Source organism: Boleophthalmus pectinirostris, unplaced genomic scaffold (genome assembly GCF_026225935.1).
Source record: "Boleophthalmus pectinirostris isolate CB_2022bp ecotype Guang Dong unplaced genomic scaffold, ASM2622593v1 HiC_scaffold_23, whole genome shotgun sequence".
NCBI lineage: Eukaryota > Metazoa > Chordata > Actinopteri > Gobiiformes > Gobiidae > Boleophthalmus > Boleophthalmus pectinirostris.
In genome coordinates this window covers 23170411-23186793 of record NW_026571207.1, presented here as the reverse complement: position 1 = coordinate 23186793, position 16383 = coordinate 23170411, and the positions used below count along the sequence as shown (strand labels likewise).

The 16383-nt window shown below is 37.1% G+C and overlaps 3 protein-coding genes across 3 annotated transcripts; 1 reads left to right on the top strand and 2 right to left on the bottom strand.

Annotated features, from left to right (window-relative positions):
- The first annotated feature begins 1 nt into the window (after window position 1).
- On the top strand, window positions 2–1227 carry slc35a4 (solute carrier family 35 member A4). The gene has a single exon (XM_020922017.2). It carries the CDS (start codon window positions 7–9, stop codon window positions 985–987), a length of 981 nt encoding a protein of 326 aa, XP_020777676.1. The 5' UTR covers window positions 2–6; the 3' UTR covers window positions 988–1227.
- On the bottom strand, window positions 1173–10341 carry si:dkey-201i24.3 (uncharacterized). The gene is made up of 17 exons (XM_055159541.1): window positions 10226–10341; window positions 10086–10153; window positions 9952–10002; window positions 9750–9878; window positions 9605–9676; window positions 8460–8572; window positions 8260–8370; window positions 6825–6938; window positions 4845–4981; window positions 4548–4759; window positions 4396–4461; window positions 3814–3925; window positions 3494–3618; window positions 3193–3312; window positions 2856–3023; window positions 1396–1546; window positions 1173–1307 (listed from the first exon to the last, which is right to left on the bottom strand). The coding sequence occupies exons 1-17, from the start codon at window positions 10278–10280 to the stop codon at window positions 1252–1254; spliced, it is 1860 nt and encodes a 619-aa protein (XP_055015516.1). The 5' UTR covers window positions 10281–10341; the 3' UTR covers window positions 1173–1251.
- A 334-nt stretch (window positions 10342–10675) lies between these two features.
- On the bottom strand, window positions 10676–13801 carry LOC110157651 (HLA class II histocompatibility antigen gamma chain-like). Its single transcript, XM_020922001.2, has 7 exons — window positions 13630–13801; window positions 12912–13081; window positions 12291–12394; window positions 12163–12213; window positions 11543–11626; window positions 11383–11458; window positions 10676–11301 (listed from the first exon to the last, which is right to left on the bottom strand). Exons 1-7 carry the CDS (start codon window positions 13716–13718, stop codon window positions 11285–11287), a joined length of 591 nt encoding a protein of 196 aa, XP_020777660.1. The 5' UTR covers window positions 13719–13801; the 3' UTR covers window positions 10676–11284.
- Window positions 13802–16383: the final 2582 nt, after the last annotated feature.

Genomic DNA, 16383 nt, shown 5'->3' with positions numbered 1-16383 from the left:
TTTAGGATGATTGTGATTGAAAATGTGGGGCCTGCTCCCCCAAAACTGCATAACACACAGTGGCTCAAGAGACTGCGATGGGGCTGCCTTTTTACTCTTATGGTGCTTATTTATGGATCTCATGCACCACTCATTACGCTGACCAAAGTTGACGGCGTGGTCCCTTTTAACCCCTCCTCATGTGTGGTCATCATTGAGTTAGCGAAACTAATGATTTCCTTCATGTCTCTCATTCTAACTGGGAGGTTTTCTGCCCTACAGTCTTGCCCATCCTTGGTCATTGTTGCCCCCTATGCCGTCCCAGCTGTACTGTATGCTCTGAACAATAACTTGGTAGTTCTCATGCAAGCTTACATGGATCCAAGCTCATATCAAGTCCTGAGCAACTTGAAAATCGCCTCCACTGCTCTCTTGTACTCTTTCTGCTTGGGCAAGAGGTTGAACTTTAGACAGTGGTTTGCCTTGGGTCTTTTAATGGCAGCGGGGGCATGCCATAGTTATAGTAGTTTAGATTTAGAAGAAATGGAAAGCAAAGACAATGCAAACGAACCTTCAAGATTACATATAACATCTTGGGGGCTTTTTCTTGTATTAGTATACTGCTGTGTGTCTGGCTTGGCAGCGGTTTACACAGAAATGGTGCTAAAGAGACAGAAATTACCTCTCAGTTTGCAAAATCTGTTCCTTTATGTATTTGGGGTTGGCCTGAATCTATTGTCTTCATTTTCCACAATAGCCAATGGCAGAGGGTTTTTGGAGGGATACACTATAGTAGTTTGGGTCATCATTGCAGGACAAGCAGTAAATGGGCTCCTGATGTCTGTAGTACTAAAGCATGGCAGTGGGATCACCAGACTGTTTGTAATCTCCTGCTCCATGCTTGTGAATGCGCTCATATCATGGGCCGTGTTAGAACTACAACTTACTCCAACTTTCCTGCTTCCTGTCACTTTGATCGGACTGGCTGCTTATCTTTACTACAGGTAGAAGAATATTTACATTTTCAGAAATATATTTGAAGTTTGTTTTTAAAAAAAGACATGCCTCTCATTTTCGCCTCTTATTATGGCCTTTATTTAATTTTTTTTACACAAAGTATGCAATGTGACTGTGAAACAAACAACTCAGCAAATCTTGCATGCAAGAGTTATGGTTTTAACATTTCTATTTTGTTGAAGATAAGTTGGAGAGTGTTAAGCTTTCAAATAAATGGTTAAAACTGTTCAATTTGTGATAATTTCTTTGTCAAAGCTATTTCACTTTAGATTCACCTTGAGCAGCCAAAGTGTCCTTCAATTCTGCCAAAGCTGTGAACAAAGAAAATCATGTGAATACAAACTTCACAGGCTGAATCAATTAAATAACTGATTTCCTTTTGGATTAGAGTATAGTGACCTTTGCTCAGCTCCTTGTTCTCCGCCTGCAGTTGCTGATTTTGGGCAGAGAGGTACACTGCGTCCTGTACAGCCTCCAGCAGCACGGTGCGGTATCTCTCCTCTGACATCCTCCTCTGCTCCTCACACACGTCCCGAAACACTCTGAACACCTAAGCATTACCACAAGTTACCAACTGTACCAACTGTCAGGATAATGATAATTTTGGTTATTTTTTGGCTATATGATAATGATAATTCTTCAGGATTATTGTGTCAGTGGCATAAATTATAGTTTCACTATTATTGTTTTTGCCTGTATTTACTTCAGCAATAAACTGTACAAGATAAGCAGTATTTTCACAACTGCATCCAAATAGAGTGTTGTTAGGCAAGTAGGTCATGTTTGTTGTGAATATGAGAGAACTGAATGTGGTATTTTGTATAAATGTGTGATAGCATTGTTGGCAAACTTGTTTTCCATTTTCAGAGTTCACGAGACTCACTCTATATTGATTAATCTGGAATATTACTTGATTTCATATTTATAATGTGTACAAACCTTAAAAGACTTATTTGTCAAATAGTGCCTATAGTATGTAGTATTCTCTGTTTTGATTAGAATAAAATAAAATTAAAAAAAACATTTATCTTTTTTATTTTTGTGTGCCTAAATACACAATAGCTAGAGTGCATTGTCATTGTTGGGGTTATAAAGAGACTACGACAGAAATAAGTAATTTCTGTGAAAATATAGCCGTGTTAAGCTTCAGTGGAGCTGCCTGTATCTGCGAAAGTGCAACAAGCTTAACCTTTATCTTGGTATATCAAAGTGACATGTGTATTGAGCCAAATGTGTATTTGTATTGTGATAATTATATTGAACATTTGAAATTCTATAGAGTATTTTTTCATCCCTAATATTGAGACAGTACCTACCAAGCTGCTTATGTTGTATTTTAATTGTACTCCTCATCCTGTGTGAAGTAACTGAATACATGTTCAGAGAATTACTTTTCCATTTGGTGGTATTCAGACTACAGTTACTTTTATAAAATCAAAGGAATAGATGGTGGTACTTGAACACTCAATTTGGACTTCAAACTGCACAGAATTAGTGAGAAAAATATAAAACAGCTCTTGTAGTGAGTGCAAGTGTGATTTTTCCTTCTTTGATCAGCAATAAATACATGCATAACACATGTTTTTAACCCCATGTTGCATGTTACACTATAATTTAAATGCAACTCTGCGTAAAGGTATTCTAAGAATTCAGAATACAGTACTCTGATTGGACCATGTATTGGAATATATTACAAAATACAATTTAATGAAGGTATTCAGTATTCAGTAACTAAATATGTTTCCAAATGAGTGTATCCTCATTTAGAGCTTTATTAAAGTGTACAGGCTAAACAAATAGGCATATATACATTATTTATATAACAACATATTGTAGTACATCTCCAGGTCCCATCCCACCTGCAGACTCTCCTCTCTCAGACAGTGCATCTCAGCCTGGTGTGTGTTGTGCTGGTGATTCAGGTCCTGTTCAGTTTGTTGGAGCTCTGTGCGTAGGGCCTCCAGCTGCAGTACCAAGACTCGCCTCTCTTTGGTTAACACTAGTAACTCCCTCTGGGGACCCTCTGTCTACAAAATATACAGAAAACTATTAAAGGCAAAAGAGCAATGATGGTAGCACGTTTTTATGAGGGCTTCTTCCCCCTTATATAAACATTTCCCTGACGCTGCAGTTATGGCTAAAATATATCACACACACTGAATAACGTTAAACAACAGTGTATCTCATTATAGTTACCAGGGGCTGCTCTTGTGCCAGTTCTCTTTCCATCTTCTCCACCTCCTCCTGAATTAATCTCCCATGATCCTCCTGCACACGCCTCCGTCGCTCCTGCGCTTTGTTATACTCCAGCTGAGACTTGATCATTAAATTGGCAAAATAAATGGCTTTACTGTGGGTTGCCCGCCCATGAGCACATAAATCCTATTTATGTCTGCAAGAGACTCCTTGTAAAGTACTGGGTAAGCACATTTTACAAACAAATATACACGAATATATAGTGGTGTATTTGGTTGGGAGCAATAATAGTTGTGCAAACCTGTGAGAAAATGTCAGGTTTATCTATAGCAGTGCTGTGTTTGAGTGTCTCTTCTCTCAAAGCTTCTCTGAGTTGGTGGATTCTTTCAACTTGTTCCTGCAACATTTTTGAATCCCCTTTACCATCTGAAAGAAAATTACAGTGTAAAATATTAAAAAATACAAAAAGAATAGGATCGAGGTGTAAAAGTTTTTGAGGCTCAGAATTCAAGCCTCAAGTGTATCAGATGTCACTGAACCATCCATTCAATAGAGAATCATATAGAACATATTTACTGTCATTACTGACATAAGAGAGTTATTCAGTGCATTATTGATGACCTTGTATATGTTTGTGCATCTCGAATCTCAGCTGATCCTGCAAACGTTTCAGTGTCTCTGGTACCTCCCCAATATCTCCACTTGAGCTTGTACTAGAGGCCAACCGATGATTCTGCCAACAATATGAACTTTGTTAGTGTGCTTATGTTAAAGGGCCCATTTTACACTATTTTTGATCTGTTATGTCATAATGTTGTTTCATTCACACACATTTAACACACAAACAGAAAACACTCCTTTTGATGTCATGTAGAAATAAAGGTAGTGCTCCACTGTGTTTTTAAACTCCACACACCTTCACTAGAATCATTTGAACATTTTCAACCAATCTGTACTGAACAAAACGTAAAAGGTACCTGTTAACTTTAAAACTATTGCTTCATGACATCACAAGGTGAAACAGAGCATTTTGAGCTTTGGAGACAGACTAATAATAAAGAGTTATTCAAACATGTGTGAATGAAACAAAACACAACACCAGGTATGTTTTTGAAGAAGTAACAACATTATAACTTGGCTTAATGCTCACAAGAGTTAATCTTTCATAAAATAGGGCCTTTAAAGGTTTAAAATCTACGCTACCTTTGGTTTATCCTTTATCCTATTTGACTGCTCACGTCTTCTCTCCCATGACTGACTTTTAACAACCTGTTTGAGAGATTGAAATATGTTTAAAGATTTTGACATCAAATTGGCTTGCACTAAAATACTGATTTCCCTACAGACTGCCACACCTGCAGATCGTGGTTTAACTGGGCCAGCCTGTAAGTGCTATGAAGTTCAGTGGCTCCCTCTGACATCATCTCTGTCCTGAGAGCCGCCATTTTGTTCCGAATCTCCTCCTCAGCTGCCCATGGACACCAGCGAATAACTGTTGGCTTAGTCACCAGACTTCTCACTTTCTCGGCCAAAGTTAAAGCATTCGGGGTCTCATTATCCAAAACACCTGCGAGACACAGTGCAGTTTTACATCACTTAAAGCCCATTTTTTATCTAATGTGCAAGGGCTTCTGGGTAATACAAGCTCTCACCTTGAGGATGGAGGCAGCAGAGGAGAGCGGTTCGGCTATTACCATTTAGGGTATCTTTTAGGAGGAAAGGAAGAAGCTTGTCCTCAATTGAGTCTTCAGTTTGGATCTCAGCCAGTGCTTTCACAAGGGGACTGACGCTGCACGATATTACAGCTATTATAACTAAGTGCATGTCAGCTAATGAATATAGATGATGGTTACAGATTTCTCAGCCAGTTTTATTAATTTGCCAATCTTCAATACCATCTGTTTATGTTTCATGTTATTTTAAGCCAGTAAGGAATCACATTAGGGCCTTTCAGTAACAGGTCAGGGAATAGTGAATTTGATGAGTGCCAGTTTTTGATAGCAAAACTACTGAGTCCAAAACTGGAAATGTGTTTAACTAAAGTGGTCCAATGAGGGGGAAGAATGAGTGCCTGGTTACTAGGTGAATCACATGGGGGGATAGTCATTGTCCATGTTAGGAATGCATCGATCCTGCTTTTACAGTTTTGATACTGATTTAATACTACAGCTTTAAATAACTTCCTATTCCTGATATGATATCAACCAATACCAGTGCAGAGACTGAAAAAGCATTTATTTACTTTAGTTACAAACATGAAATAAGAGCTGTTATCCATCTCTATGGTAACTATAGAGCGTTGTGTCAATAAAAGTTTTTGAGCCAGTTATGACCAGTAAATAGTCTTATTACATCACTTTATATCTCCAACCAGGATATTGGCTGAACCAATACATGGAATATAATTGGAAGCTAATATCTGATCCAGCAAATTTCTCTGGATCAGCGCCAATATCTGATACCAGTATCAGGTCAGGGCATCCCCAGTCCATGTATCTGACCAAATGGAAGCTCTGAATCGGTTAATGTAAATCCTAATGGAACAGGCCTATTGGTGAGTGGAAAAAATTAATTCAAAGGGGATGGATGTATGTCAGTGGCAATATCTGGCTGTTTGAATACCACCAAATATAAACCAGGTTTATAACTTTAACTTCTTAGGTTCTTTTTAAAGACAATGCAGTAAAGTGTATTTACCTTGTTGACATGTTCAAACGCTGGATCAAGGAGGCCATTGAAATCAGGAAACGAGGCAAGGACAGCATTAACCGTGATGACGGAGCGTTCCTCCTTTCACACACTTGGGACACCCTCCTCCAGAGACCACCGGGTGACGGGAGGCGTGGTCAGTTTGAGCGACCTGCCAGGTCCATCAGGCTGACCACGCCTACAGGAAGTAACAACAGCTGATATACGACACGTCACCACCAAGACCGGTGACAGTTCTGAAGATGGCTTGCAGCTAGCAGCCGAAACATGTCAACAAGGTAAATACACTTTACTGCATTGTCTTTAAAAAGAACCTAAGAAGTTAAAGTATATAAGAAGACAAAATGAACATCATTGGCTTCATAAACCAGGTCTAATTCTAACTCTAAATTAGGCCTAAAGCAGTTCTAGACCTAAGATTACTATACGAGCTGTAAAAGTAATGGTTTTTGCAAATACCTTCAGCAAATATTTGAATTTCAGAAGAATCCATGTACCACCTAAAGAAGCCTATGTACCACTGTTTGGAAACCACTGGTGTGTTATGTCATCATTGTTAGGGCTGTACTATTAATGAAATTTTAATTGTGATTGAATTTCAGTCATTTCTAATTGTCAGTGATTAGCTTGGATCTTTGTAATGGAGAGGTTCACAGTTAATTCTCTTTCAGTATACGCATGTGGTTTGGAGCAAAGTTCAGACGTTGGAAGAAAAAATATTATTTCATTAAATTTGTGTACTGCTCAAGATAGCAACGCTAAAATAGATTTTATATGGTTTAATAAGGCAAAATTAAATCTAATAAAAATGTGATAGATCAATATGAGAGTTAAAAATGTGACTGATATTTTTGTCGTTTGGCCCTAATCACAGCAGAGCCTCTTGTGTGGATATAATTGATGGTTCTCTGTATCAGACTCACCCTCGGAGCTGGGTCCTGCTGGCTCCCCCCTCCAGACTGAACAGCTGCAATCTGCTGCGGCACACTTCACTCTGGACTCTCCACTCCACAGCCACCGACAGCACAGCGCTACACCTGAGAGAACTCATAACATGAGCTCAAACACACAGGTGCAACACAAGCATTAAGGTAGAGATAACTTTTCATTAACTGTCTTTTCTCTTGTTTGTCATTGTTTGTCTTCCCATGTAAAGCGTCTTTGGGTATCTTGAAAAGCGCTATACAAGTGTTATGTATTATTATTATTATTATTATTATTATTATTATTATTATTATTATTATTATTATTATTATTATTATTATTATAGTAGTAGTAGTAGTAGTAGTAGTAGTAGTAGTAGTAGTAGTAGTAGTAGTAGTAGTAGTAGTAGTAGTAGTAGTAGTAGTAGTAGTAGTAGTAGTAGGGCTTTATGGCTGCATTTAATGTCCTTTATTACATAAAATTGACTCTTGTGAGAATGTTGTTACCTCCTCAAGAACACACTTGTTGTGTTTTGTTTCATTCACACATGTTTGATTAATCCTTTATTATTACTCTGTTCATATATCCAAAGCTTAAAATGCTCTGTCATGAAGAATTTCAAGTTAACAACTACCATTTACCTTTTGTTTAGTACAGATTTGAAATTCCAGGGCTGAAATTATCCAAGTGATTCTACTGAAGGTGTAAAGAGTTTAAAAACACTGTGGCACACTTCCTGTATTACCATGTGACATCACAAGGTGGATCAGAGTATTTTTCATTTAAGAGAAGAATTAAGAGAAGCCTAAATATGCAGGGTTTGTAAACGTATGTGAATGAAACAAAACACAACACCAGGTATGTTTTTGATGAGGACACATTATAACAGAACTTTATATCAAATAGCATAATACAGGCCCTGTAAAATGCATGCTACTACCGTTATTACCAGTACTAGCCAGTTTTTATAGATTGCATGGTATTTTATGAGTAGTCACTAGACCTTAGAAAATAATCAGAATTTAACAATACTGGTTTTAGCTGCCTCCATCTGTTATATTATAGGTCTATAGAAGGCTGTGATGTTATCTGAAACCCAGCAGCTACAGTTTGACTTTGAAGGTACAGAAGTTGCTCAGTCTGAGTATTGGTATCTGAGGTAAGTAATATTACTATAACAATTACTTTTTTTGTTTAGTTTCTACTGTTATAACAAACTGATGAAAGTGTCCAGTACTCAAGGTCATAAACATTTTGGATGAAAGTGTAATTTTTCCACTTTCCTCATACACCTTGATATATGGACACTGCAACACCTTGGCTCAGAGACAAATGACTCTTTGCAGATAGTTATTATAATGAGTCTATTAAAAAGCTATTCACTTTATGGATGGCATTAGTGTACTCAATGTGACCGGTGTTTAATTGACCTACCTGCAGGACAAGCCTCCTGGACTGGACCTCACTCTGTCTCTGCATGTTTCATACAGATTATAGGCCTCTTCTGAGGAGCTCACACACACTTCACTCACACCCCCTGCAATTCTGCAGAAAAACACACGGTGGTAATACAGGATTGAACTGAGGCTAAGAGTTTATAACGTGGCATAGATTGTTATCGATGTTTTCTGTACTTGTAATCTTTCTGGTTAGACCTGACTGACCTTCCAATAATTGGATGAGTCACAGGTTTAAGATTTTCTCGATTGGACCCGAGTACGTCCACAGTGGTACCATCAGGGTAGAACTAAGGACAAGGTGAATACATTGTGCACAGTCATAGTAACAGCACTGCATAAAATGGAATAAATGTTAAAAACACACATTTCAGAAAACTTTTTGAATCCTTTAACTGGGAGGAGTCGCGGTCACAGAATTTTGAGTTTACATAGAGGAAACAGACACATCTTTCTAAATTCTTGTTAAAATTATCCACTGATGTTTTACAGTAAACAAAGAAGTTGCTTTCATTTACAGTTTGTTCAGTTTTTTGGTGGGGGTTGTTGTTCTACCTGTAAGGATACTCTCTAGTTTTAACTGAACACTCTCTGCTTCTTTGTGAGATATTTGTGACACAATCAGTTTATTATGACTTTTAATTAATTGGTGTTTTGTGTGTTTGAAAAAAAATAAATTTATGCCACAAATCAACTATATACCTCAAGACACCATACCTCTTAAAGGTTTTATATTACACAAAATTTACTCTTGTGAGAGTTAAGCCATGTTATAATGTCTTTCCTTATTAAAACCAAACTTGTAGTTGTGTTTTGTTTCATTCACACATGTTTAAGTAATCTTGTATTATTCTATCCACATCTCCAAAGCTCAAAATGCTCTGTTTCCACCTTGTGATCTCATGTAGTGGTAGTTTGACAGCTACCTTTTACCTTTCAGTAGAGATTGGCACTGAAATTAATCCAAATTATTGTAGTGTATGGAGTTTAAAAACACAGTGGAGCACCTCTTGTATTACCACAAGGTGGAACAGAGTGTTTTCTGTTTCAGGGTATGTGTGTTAAACATGTGTGAATGGAATGAAACAAAACAAAACACAACACCAGGTATGTTTGTGATAAGGAAACAATATTATCACATAGATCAGAAAATATCATAATATGGGCCCTTTAAACCACTATGTGGGTTGCAAGTAGCAACTACTCTGACCTAATTGAACCGAGATGTATATGTTAATCACAAGACTTCATGATTTTCAGGGGCCAAACCTCTTAATTACACAGTAGGTTTTCAAATAATCAAATTCTGCAAAAGCACAAACCTGAATGAATGACAAGGCCACAAAAGAGTCATCTTTTTCTTGTGCTTTACCATTGAGCAGACTGATCAAAATCTAAAATAGAAAACAGTATTAAAGGCAAGCAGTGACCAGCAGGGCTGTGTAAAATATATAGCCAAATTTCCACTTGTTTGATGATGTTCTGGTCTATGAGGGCCTTGGTTTTCTCTGTAGATGCCCCATGTATCAACAGAGCTCCATTATAACCTTCAAGCACTGACTGGACCAAGGGCTGCACGAAATCTGAATAAAGTCCCTGTAGAAATTTTCAGTTCAGAGCTTAGAACAAATGAAATGTCATTTTGGTGAAAAGAAACAGTCCCACCTACTGTTATATTGTCATCAGTCACCACCATGTCAAAAGAGAATGACTTCGTGCTCTGCTGGACCAACAAGCACAATAAGAAACACATATACATTACAATATACATTTGGTGTTACTTTGGAAATAGCATTGTCTAACCTCATCTTTTCCAGTCACAAGGTCCACTCTGTGTCCATCCTCCGTAATAACCACACAAGTGTTTTTCTCTGCGGGCGCACGAGTGACATTTAAAAAAATGTCAGTCTGCAAATGTGAGAATGTGAGATTTTTTTTTTTACCTGCGACTGATGTGAGTAATACCCCCACACGAACATTTTCAGCCTCCTCACGCATCTAGAAAATATATGAGATCGTCCAGAAATAGTCCAAGAAAGCACTTTGATGGTAAAATGTGACTTACAGGGGAATTCATGCCTGCTGTGCTCTGATCCACCTAGGGAACCAGGTGAGGTGGGTTTTGTTACATTGAGATGAATTATCAATGAGGATGACTCTCATTGAACGAGGTCTAGTTACATCAGTGGGCAATATATTTAATTCATGTAACAGTTATCAACAATTTAATTTTTTAACTTTGTGAAAATGTGTCATTTCATTATGAATAGATTTGAATGAACTCTGGATACTCTTAGCTTGTACTAAATAAGGAAGAACAGTCAAAAACAAAGAGTGAAATTATTATCATACGTATGTGTACACTATAAATAACAAATCAAAATAACGACTGCTTAAGGAAATTACTGATTTTATTTCATGATTTAATACACTGTGATTTCAAAATATTTAGATTTGAAGAATACACAAGAAACACATATTTCAGTGTCTTAATTATAGACTGTATATATAAATGGACATAGTGCTCTTCTGAGTCCTTTTGGCCCTGGCTCCCATTGACTTACATAGGAATATTGTGGTCCCTTTCTCTGTAACTGCAGCAGGGAGTCTTGTAATTTTGGTCTTTAAATGTTCATATTGACCTACTTTACATGATCCTAGTGACTTTTTTTTTTCTGCTATTTTGCCCATTAAAAAATTCTAATCATAATATAAAGCCCGGATCCAAAGTTGCCCCGTATCCGTTAACATTGCAAGCTTCGTATGAGTAGAGCTGAACACTATGGGTGACGTCACACTCACTTAGTCCACTTCTTTATACAGTCTATGGTCCTAATTAACTAAAAGTTAAATCAGATTGAATTTGAAACAATTGTGACACAAGCATAGGACTCACTATGAACTTGTTTTAGCAAGACTTATTAAAATCATAAAAAAGATGATTTGCAGAAAGATTGCCAACTATTTCTTTGACAATTAAGCAGATGCGTCACCACTTAGTTTTACTTGCTGCCACCATCTGAAAACAAAAATTAAAAAAGAGGTAAAATTTAAATTAGTTAAACATACTTCGTAAAGTGTCTAAAAATACTGCACTGACCTGGCTGTGGTGTGGGAGTAGAAGTTTTCTGAGCCATTTGGAAGATCAGCCAGTAATGCATCCATGCCTCAAAGCTCTGTGAAGAATTAATATATTTAAGAATAATAGAGACTTTAAAAAGGAGTTTAGTGCTAAGACATAATAATGTGTGGATGTTCACCTTCCAGTCAGTCTCACTGACTTTCTGCTTCATGGTCTGGAGGTTGGCCAGGAAAGACTCATTCATTTGAGGAAAGTCTTGATCCTATTCACAGAGTAAAAACATTCACAGAGGGCAATGCAAATGTACATTAAATATAACTTTAAATGATACCGGTTTCATATTACACTATTATCTAATCTCTATTATAATGTTGTTTTCTATTCACAAACATGCCTGGAGTTGTGTTTTGTTTCATCACATATGTTTAGTCTGAGTGTCTCAAAACGAAAAGTCTCTCAAATTGATAATACTTTGTTCCACCTTGTGATGTTATGTGATAATAAAGGAAGGGCTCCACTGTGTTTTTACACTCCATTCACCTTCACTAGAATCATTTGAATAATTTCAGCCCTGAAATTGCAAAAATCTAAACTAACTAAAAGGTAGCTGTTAACTTGAAAACTACTACTTCATGACATCACAAGGAGGAATAGAACATTTTGAGCTTTGGAGATGTAAACAGATTAACAATGCAGCAGTATTCAAATGTGTGAATTAAACAAAACAAAAGAAGGTAACAACATTATAACACTGCTTGACACTGAGACAAATTTGCATAATAAAGGACCTGTAAATACCTTCATGAGCTCCTGTAGCTGCTTCTCCACACTTGGAGGAGCCACATCCTGCTACATTAGGGGACACATGAGAAGATGTATGTAAATGTATTGTCTGTCTATGCATGGTAATAACACAGAGAGCTTACCTTTGGAGGTTCAGCTTTAGGGCTGTTTTGGGGAGATTTCCCATCATCGAAAAAGTCCAGAATAGGCATACTGTTAGCAGGCATCACAATCTTCTTTAGAGACTCTGGAAAGATTAAATTACACTTTAGTAAGCAATCTCACTTTCATAATTGTGTTTTCCAATAAAGAAATATTCTAAATGGAGCATATCAGCTTTAAGATCATATTCCTGGACGTGCTTTCTTCCTGAAACATATGCTAGCAAACTACAGTGTCTTTCAAATTAAGGCTGCACATTATATTGCAATTGAATTGAAATCAGAATTTGAGTTAGTACAGAAAAATCTTGTTCTATCTGTAGTTTAGATTTCAACAAATAGGTTCAGAAATTCATGTGTGTTCAGAAATTAATTTTGCATTAGTTTGTCACTTCATAGTTCATCTTCTCTAAAATGCTGATGCTCTTAAAAATGTGAACTCTGAACAGAATCTTCATTTAAACATACAGTATATCACAAATCTAATTGCAATCACAATAGTTGTCACAACAACATTTTCCCCCATAATTACACAGCCTTATGTCAGTTGTATGGCAGTGTTTTTAATTACACATTTCCACCCTGTTCTGAATACCTCTTTACCTCGTGGCCGCTGACCCATCTGCTTCTCCAGCCTCTGGTTGGAGGTCTGCAGCCCCTGGATCTGCTGCTTCTGGTCAAACACCATGTACGCGGTGAAGACCTGAGCGGACACCAGCAGACAAACCAGAGTGGTGATGCCAGCGATCTTCACAGCATGGCTGTTTGAGCCTCTGTTTCACAAACACAAAAGAGAGATAATACTGTGACAGACAGTGAAAAGAGAATTTGTCCACTGTTAGATCAATAATTCTATATCTTCAAATCAGTATTTTTTGAGACAGAGAACAAGTCTTGTACTAGTCAGACTCAGCACTTTAAACATTATATTGCCTCCATTTGTTTATAATCTACTTTGCCTAGCCTCCTTTTTGGTTCAGTTTTGACTAGACTAGGCCCTTTGTGGACACAGCAATACGCTTACTGCATCACTAGTTGCTAGGCAGACACCAGACAAAATTTAATGTTCGAAGTTCTGTTCGGTATCAAAAACCAACGGAGCAAATACTAATGCATCAAATAAAGGCCTATAACTGTTAATCCTAAACAATAACAATAATAAAACAAACAATAAAATGCTAGAATACTATAATAATGATCCCCTGCGTGGCTCTAAACAGTCCACCCTCTTAACATAACCCGTCTCTGTATATTTTATATCTCATTGAGTTATATATTACATAATAATAATGCAAGCAATACATTTATTGTGTTTTCTCACCTTCTGGGTGCAGTGGGCACCACCAGGGCCTGTTCGCTGCCCGTGCCACTGTCTCTGGCCAGGGGCGCGTCTTCAGAGGCGTGCTCCATCTTCTGAATACGATTTTACAGAGGAAAGTCCACACTTTATACACTGTGGATATCAAAATAATCTATTGGATAAGAAGTCGACTCTTTAGTACGGGGTGGAGGGAGGTCCCTGTCAATTTATCATTTTGGGACAATCTGATTGGTTGAATTTAGTATGCGTCACTTGTTGCTTAGAGGCAGACAACTGAAAGTTGTGTGCGACTGTGACAGGAGCCAGGTCACATCCATGGAGAGGTCACAATATACATTATCACATCATAGGCTAAATGCGGGTGGTGAATGAATGAAGTGGACCTATCTGTTCAGTTTCTATAATAATGAAAATAATAATCGGCAACAGATGGACTGACAGGGGCAAGAAGTATTAGGCTACAGATGGACTAAGTGGGTTTAGTTCTAAGAGAACTAAAGACTAGAGACTTTATGTCTACAGAAAACAACCAATTCTTCAGCAATGAAACTCAAAATACTTTTTATTTCAATCCAGTTAAATTTTTCAAAATGATCAAAAATGCATTTAAAGTAACAATTTTCAATTGTTGTCATTGTCATAACTTCATTCTACCTGACATGACTCTACTGTATGTCCGTCATATTTAATATGGTTATTTTCAGTGTCTGCATTTGATTATTAACAGAGCATTGTCCCTGTGATTCTGTGACAGCAGAAGAGAGATTGCTGTGACCCGTAATAAAGATGAAATACATGTCAATTAATGCACTTAAATATATTTTATTTAAAAAGCACTCTTATACATAACACCACTGGAAGACACCGATATGAGAATAAACATAAACAGAAGACCTATGTATGGCGAGAATAGTAAGAACACCTAAGTATTAACACCGAAGAAGTGTTAATTACTTCTTCATGAAGAAAACCAATTCATATCTTTGCTTCATTTGTCAAAATCATCTGGAAAAGCACACAATGTTTCATTAATTGAAAAGATATAAAACATAATAGTTAGAATAAATAAGTTACCAAACTTACCATTCAGGTCATAAAGTTGGAGCATCACTTTTGGAGCCTCCAGAGCTGTCTACTTTCAGAGATTTAGGCAACTCGGGGTCTGAGGAGGCCTTACCTGGAAAATTTTAACAGTTAATATTTTTTTTAATTCTTATTTTACTTTGACAACTCATTTAAGTTTTATAACAACTCTTACTTTTCCAGTCCTCTTTGACGGGTTTGTCTCGTTCATTAGGGCTGGTTTTGGATTGGTGGGATCTCAAGACTAAAATGTACAGAAAATACAATTTGATTTGGCCATCACTGTTGTGGGGCAGTTGGTTTGAATCAGTGGCTTACTTTTCTCACAGTCAGGAAGGTCAGAGTGTAAAGGTGAGGTGTAAGAGCCCTCAATGAGAGATCCGCTCTCGTCCACACACCAGCACTGTCGTGTGTTGTTTGAGCACCTGATCCCGGGAACAGCTTCAGCCTGGGCGTGGTCTTTAACTACAGAGATAAAAACAATGACTTGAAATCTGATCAGGTAACTTTTGACTCTCAATTTATAGGTAATAAGATAAAAAAAAAAAAAAACAAAAAAACAAACAAACAAACCTGGATGTACTTGGGGATCCTTCTGGTCCTGTATTTGCTGCCCCTGGCTATAGACCTGAGTCAACAGCAGCAGACAAACCAGAGTGGTGATGACTGCTGTCTTCAGAGCTGGGCTGTTTGCGCCTCTGTTTAACAACACAAAAGGAAAATGTATCCACCATTATATCATCTTCAGTTGTATCATTTATTTTGTATCATATATCATAATTAAAGATAGGATTAAATGGGAAAAGGGAATATAAGTGAAATGTCTGAACTTTATGACGCAAGACAACACAGTTTATAGACTACTTTCAATTCCAATACAAATTTAGGTCTAAATTTTGTTTGCTACTAAATCAAATTAGATAATGATAAAGTAGCCCCCATACACTTTTAATTTAACACAATATTCTTTCCCTCCATTTAATTATAGCTGACGTTTTAGTTTTGATTTACAATTTACAGTTTTGACTAGAACATTTTTAGCCAATAGCAACAGCTTAGCTACATAATCACTAGTTGCCAGGCAGAGACCAGATAAAACTTTTTGAGAAAATAGGCCTATCGATCACGCAAATGTTACTGCATCCAAAATATGCTACATGAATAAACAAGCTTAATCCCCTGTCCGGTAGCTCTGAACACAGTCTATCTTTGTATACTTTACATATAACAAAAATACATTGTTTTTTTCTCACCCTCTGGGTCCAGTGGGATCTGTCATTGCTGATTATGATTTTTATTTTTTTTTTATAAAGCAAAGCAAAAACACTATGCACACTGTGGGTTACTTAAAAAATGAATTGAATAAGAAGTAATTTTTTGTGCTGATGTATAGAGGGAAGTCCCAGTTAATTATATTTTTTCCTCATGGCTCTGATTGGTTAAGTTTAGAATGTGTCACCTAATAGTTGCCAGAACAGAATGTAGTACAGCTGGTTCGACTGTGCCAGAAAGAGTCTAAGATAGCATAAGAAAGTTGAAATCTGTCAACATTTTTTAAAGAGTGAATGTTTTGCTACTCATCACATAGCACTATTATTACCAGGGCTCTGTAATGCTGTGACCTGTAACAGTGATGACTGGTGGCATAAATGAACAATCAAAGTACTTGGA

Bases quoted from the DNA above. Each gene is read 5' to 3' on its own strand.
- slc35a4 (XM_020922017.2), top strand. From the start codon at position 7: ATGATTGTGATTGAAAATGTGGGGCCTGCTCCCCCAAAACTGCATAAC.
- si:dkey-201i24.3 (XM_055159541.1), bottom strand. From the start codon at position 10,280: ATGCGTGAGGAGGCTGAAAATGTTCGTGTGGGGGTATTACTCACATCA. The intron at 8,573-9,604 runs GTTTGTGCTTTT...CCTTGTCCTTAG, and splicing joins TGGCCTTGTCATTCATTCAG to TTCTACCCTGATGGTACCAC. The intron at 4,760-4,844 runs GTGAGAGCTTGT...TGTGTCTCGCAG, and splicing joins CTGCTGCCTCCATCCTCAAG to GTGTTTTGGATAATGAGACC.
- LOC110157651 (XM_020922001.2), bottom strand. From the start codon at position 13,718: ATGGAGCACGCCTCTGAAGACGCGCCCCTGGCCAGAGACAGTGGCACG. The intron at 11,627-12,162 runs GTATTTACAGGT...CTCTGTGAATAG, and splicing joins AGCTACAGGAGCTCATGAAG to GATCAAGACTTTCCTCAAAT. The intron at 11,459-11,542 runs GTGAACATCCAC...AATTCTTCACAG, and splicing joins TCAGTGAGACTGACTGGAAG to AGCTTTGAGGCATGGATGCA.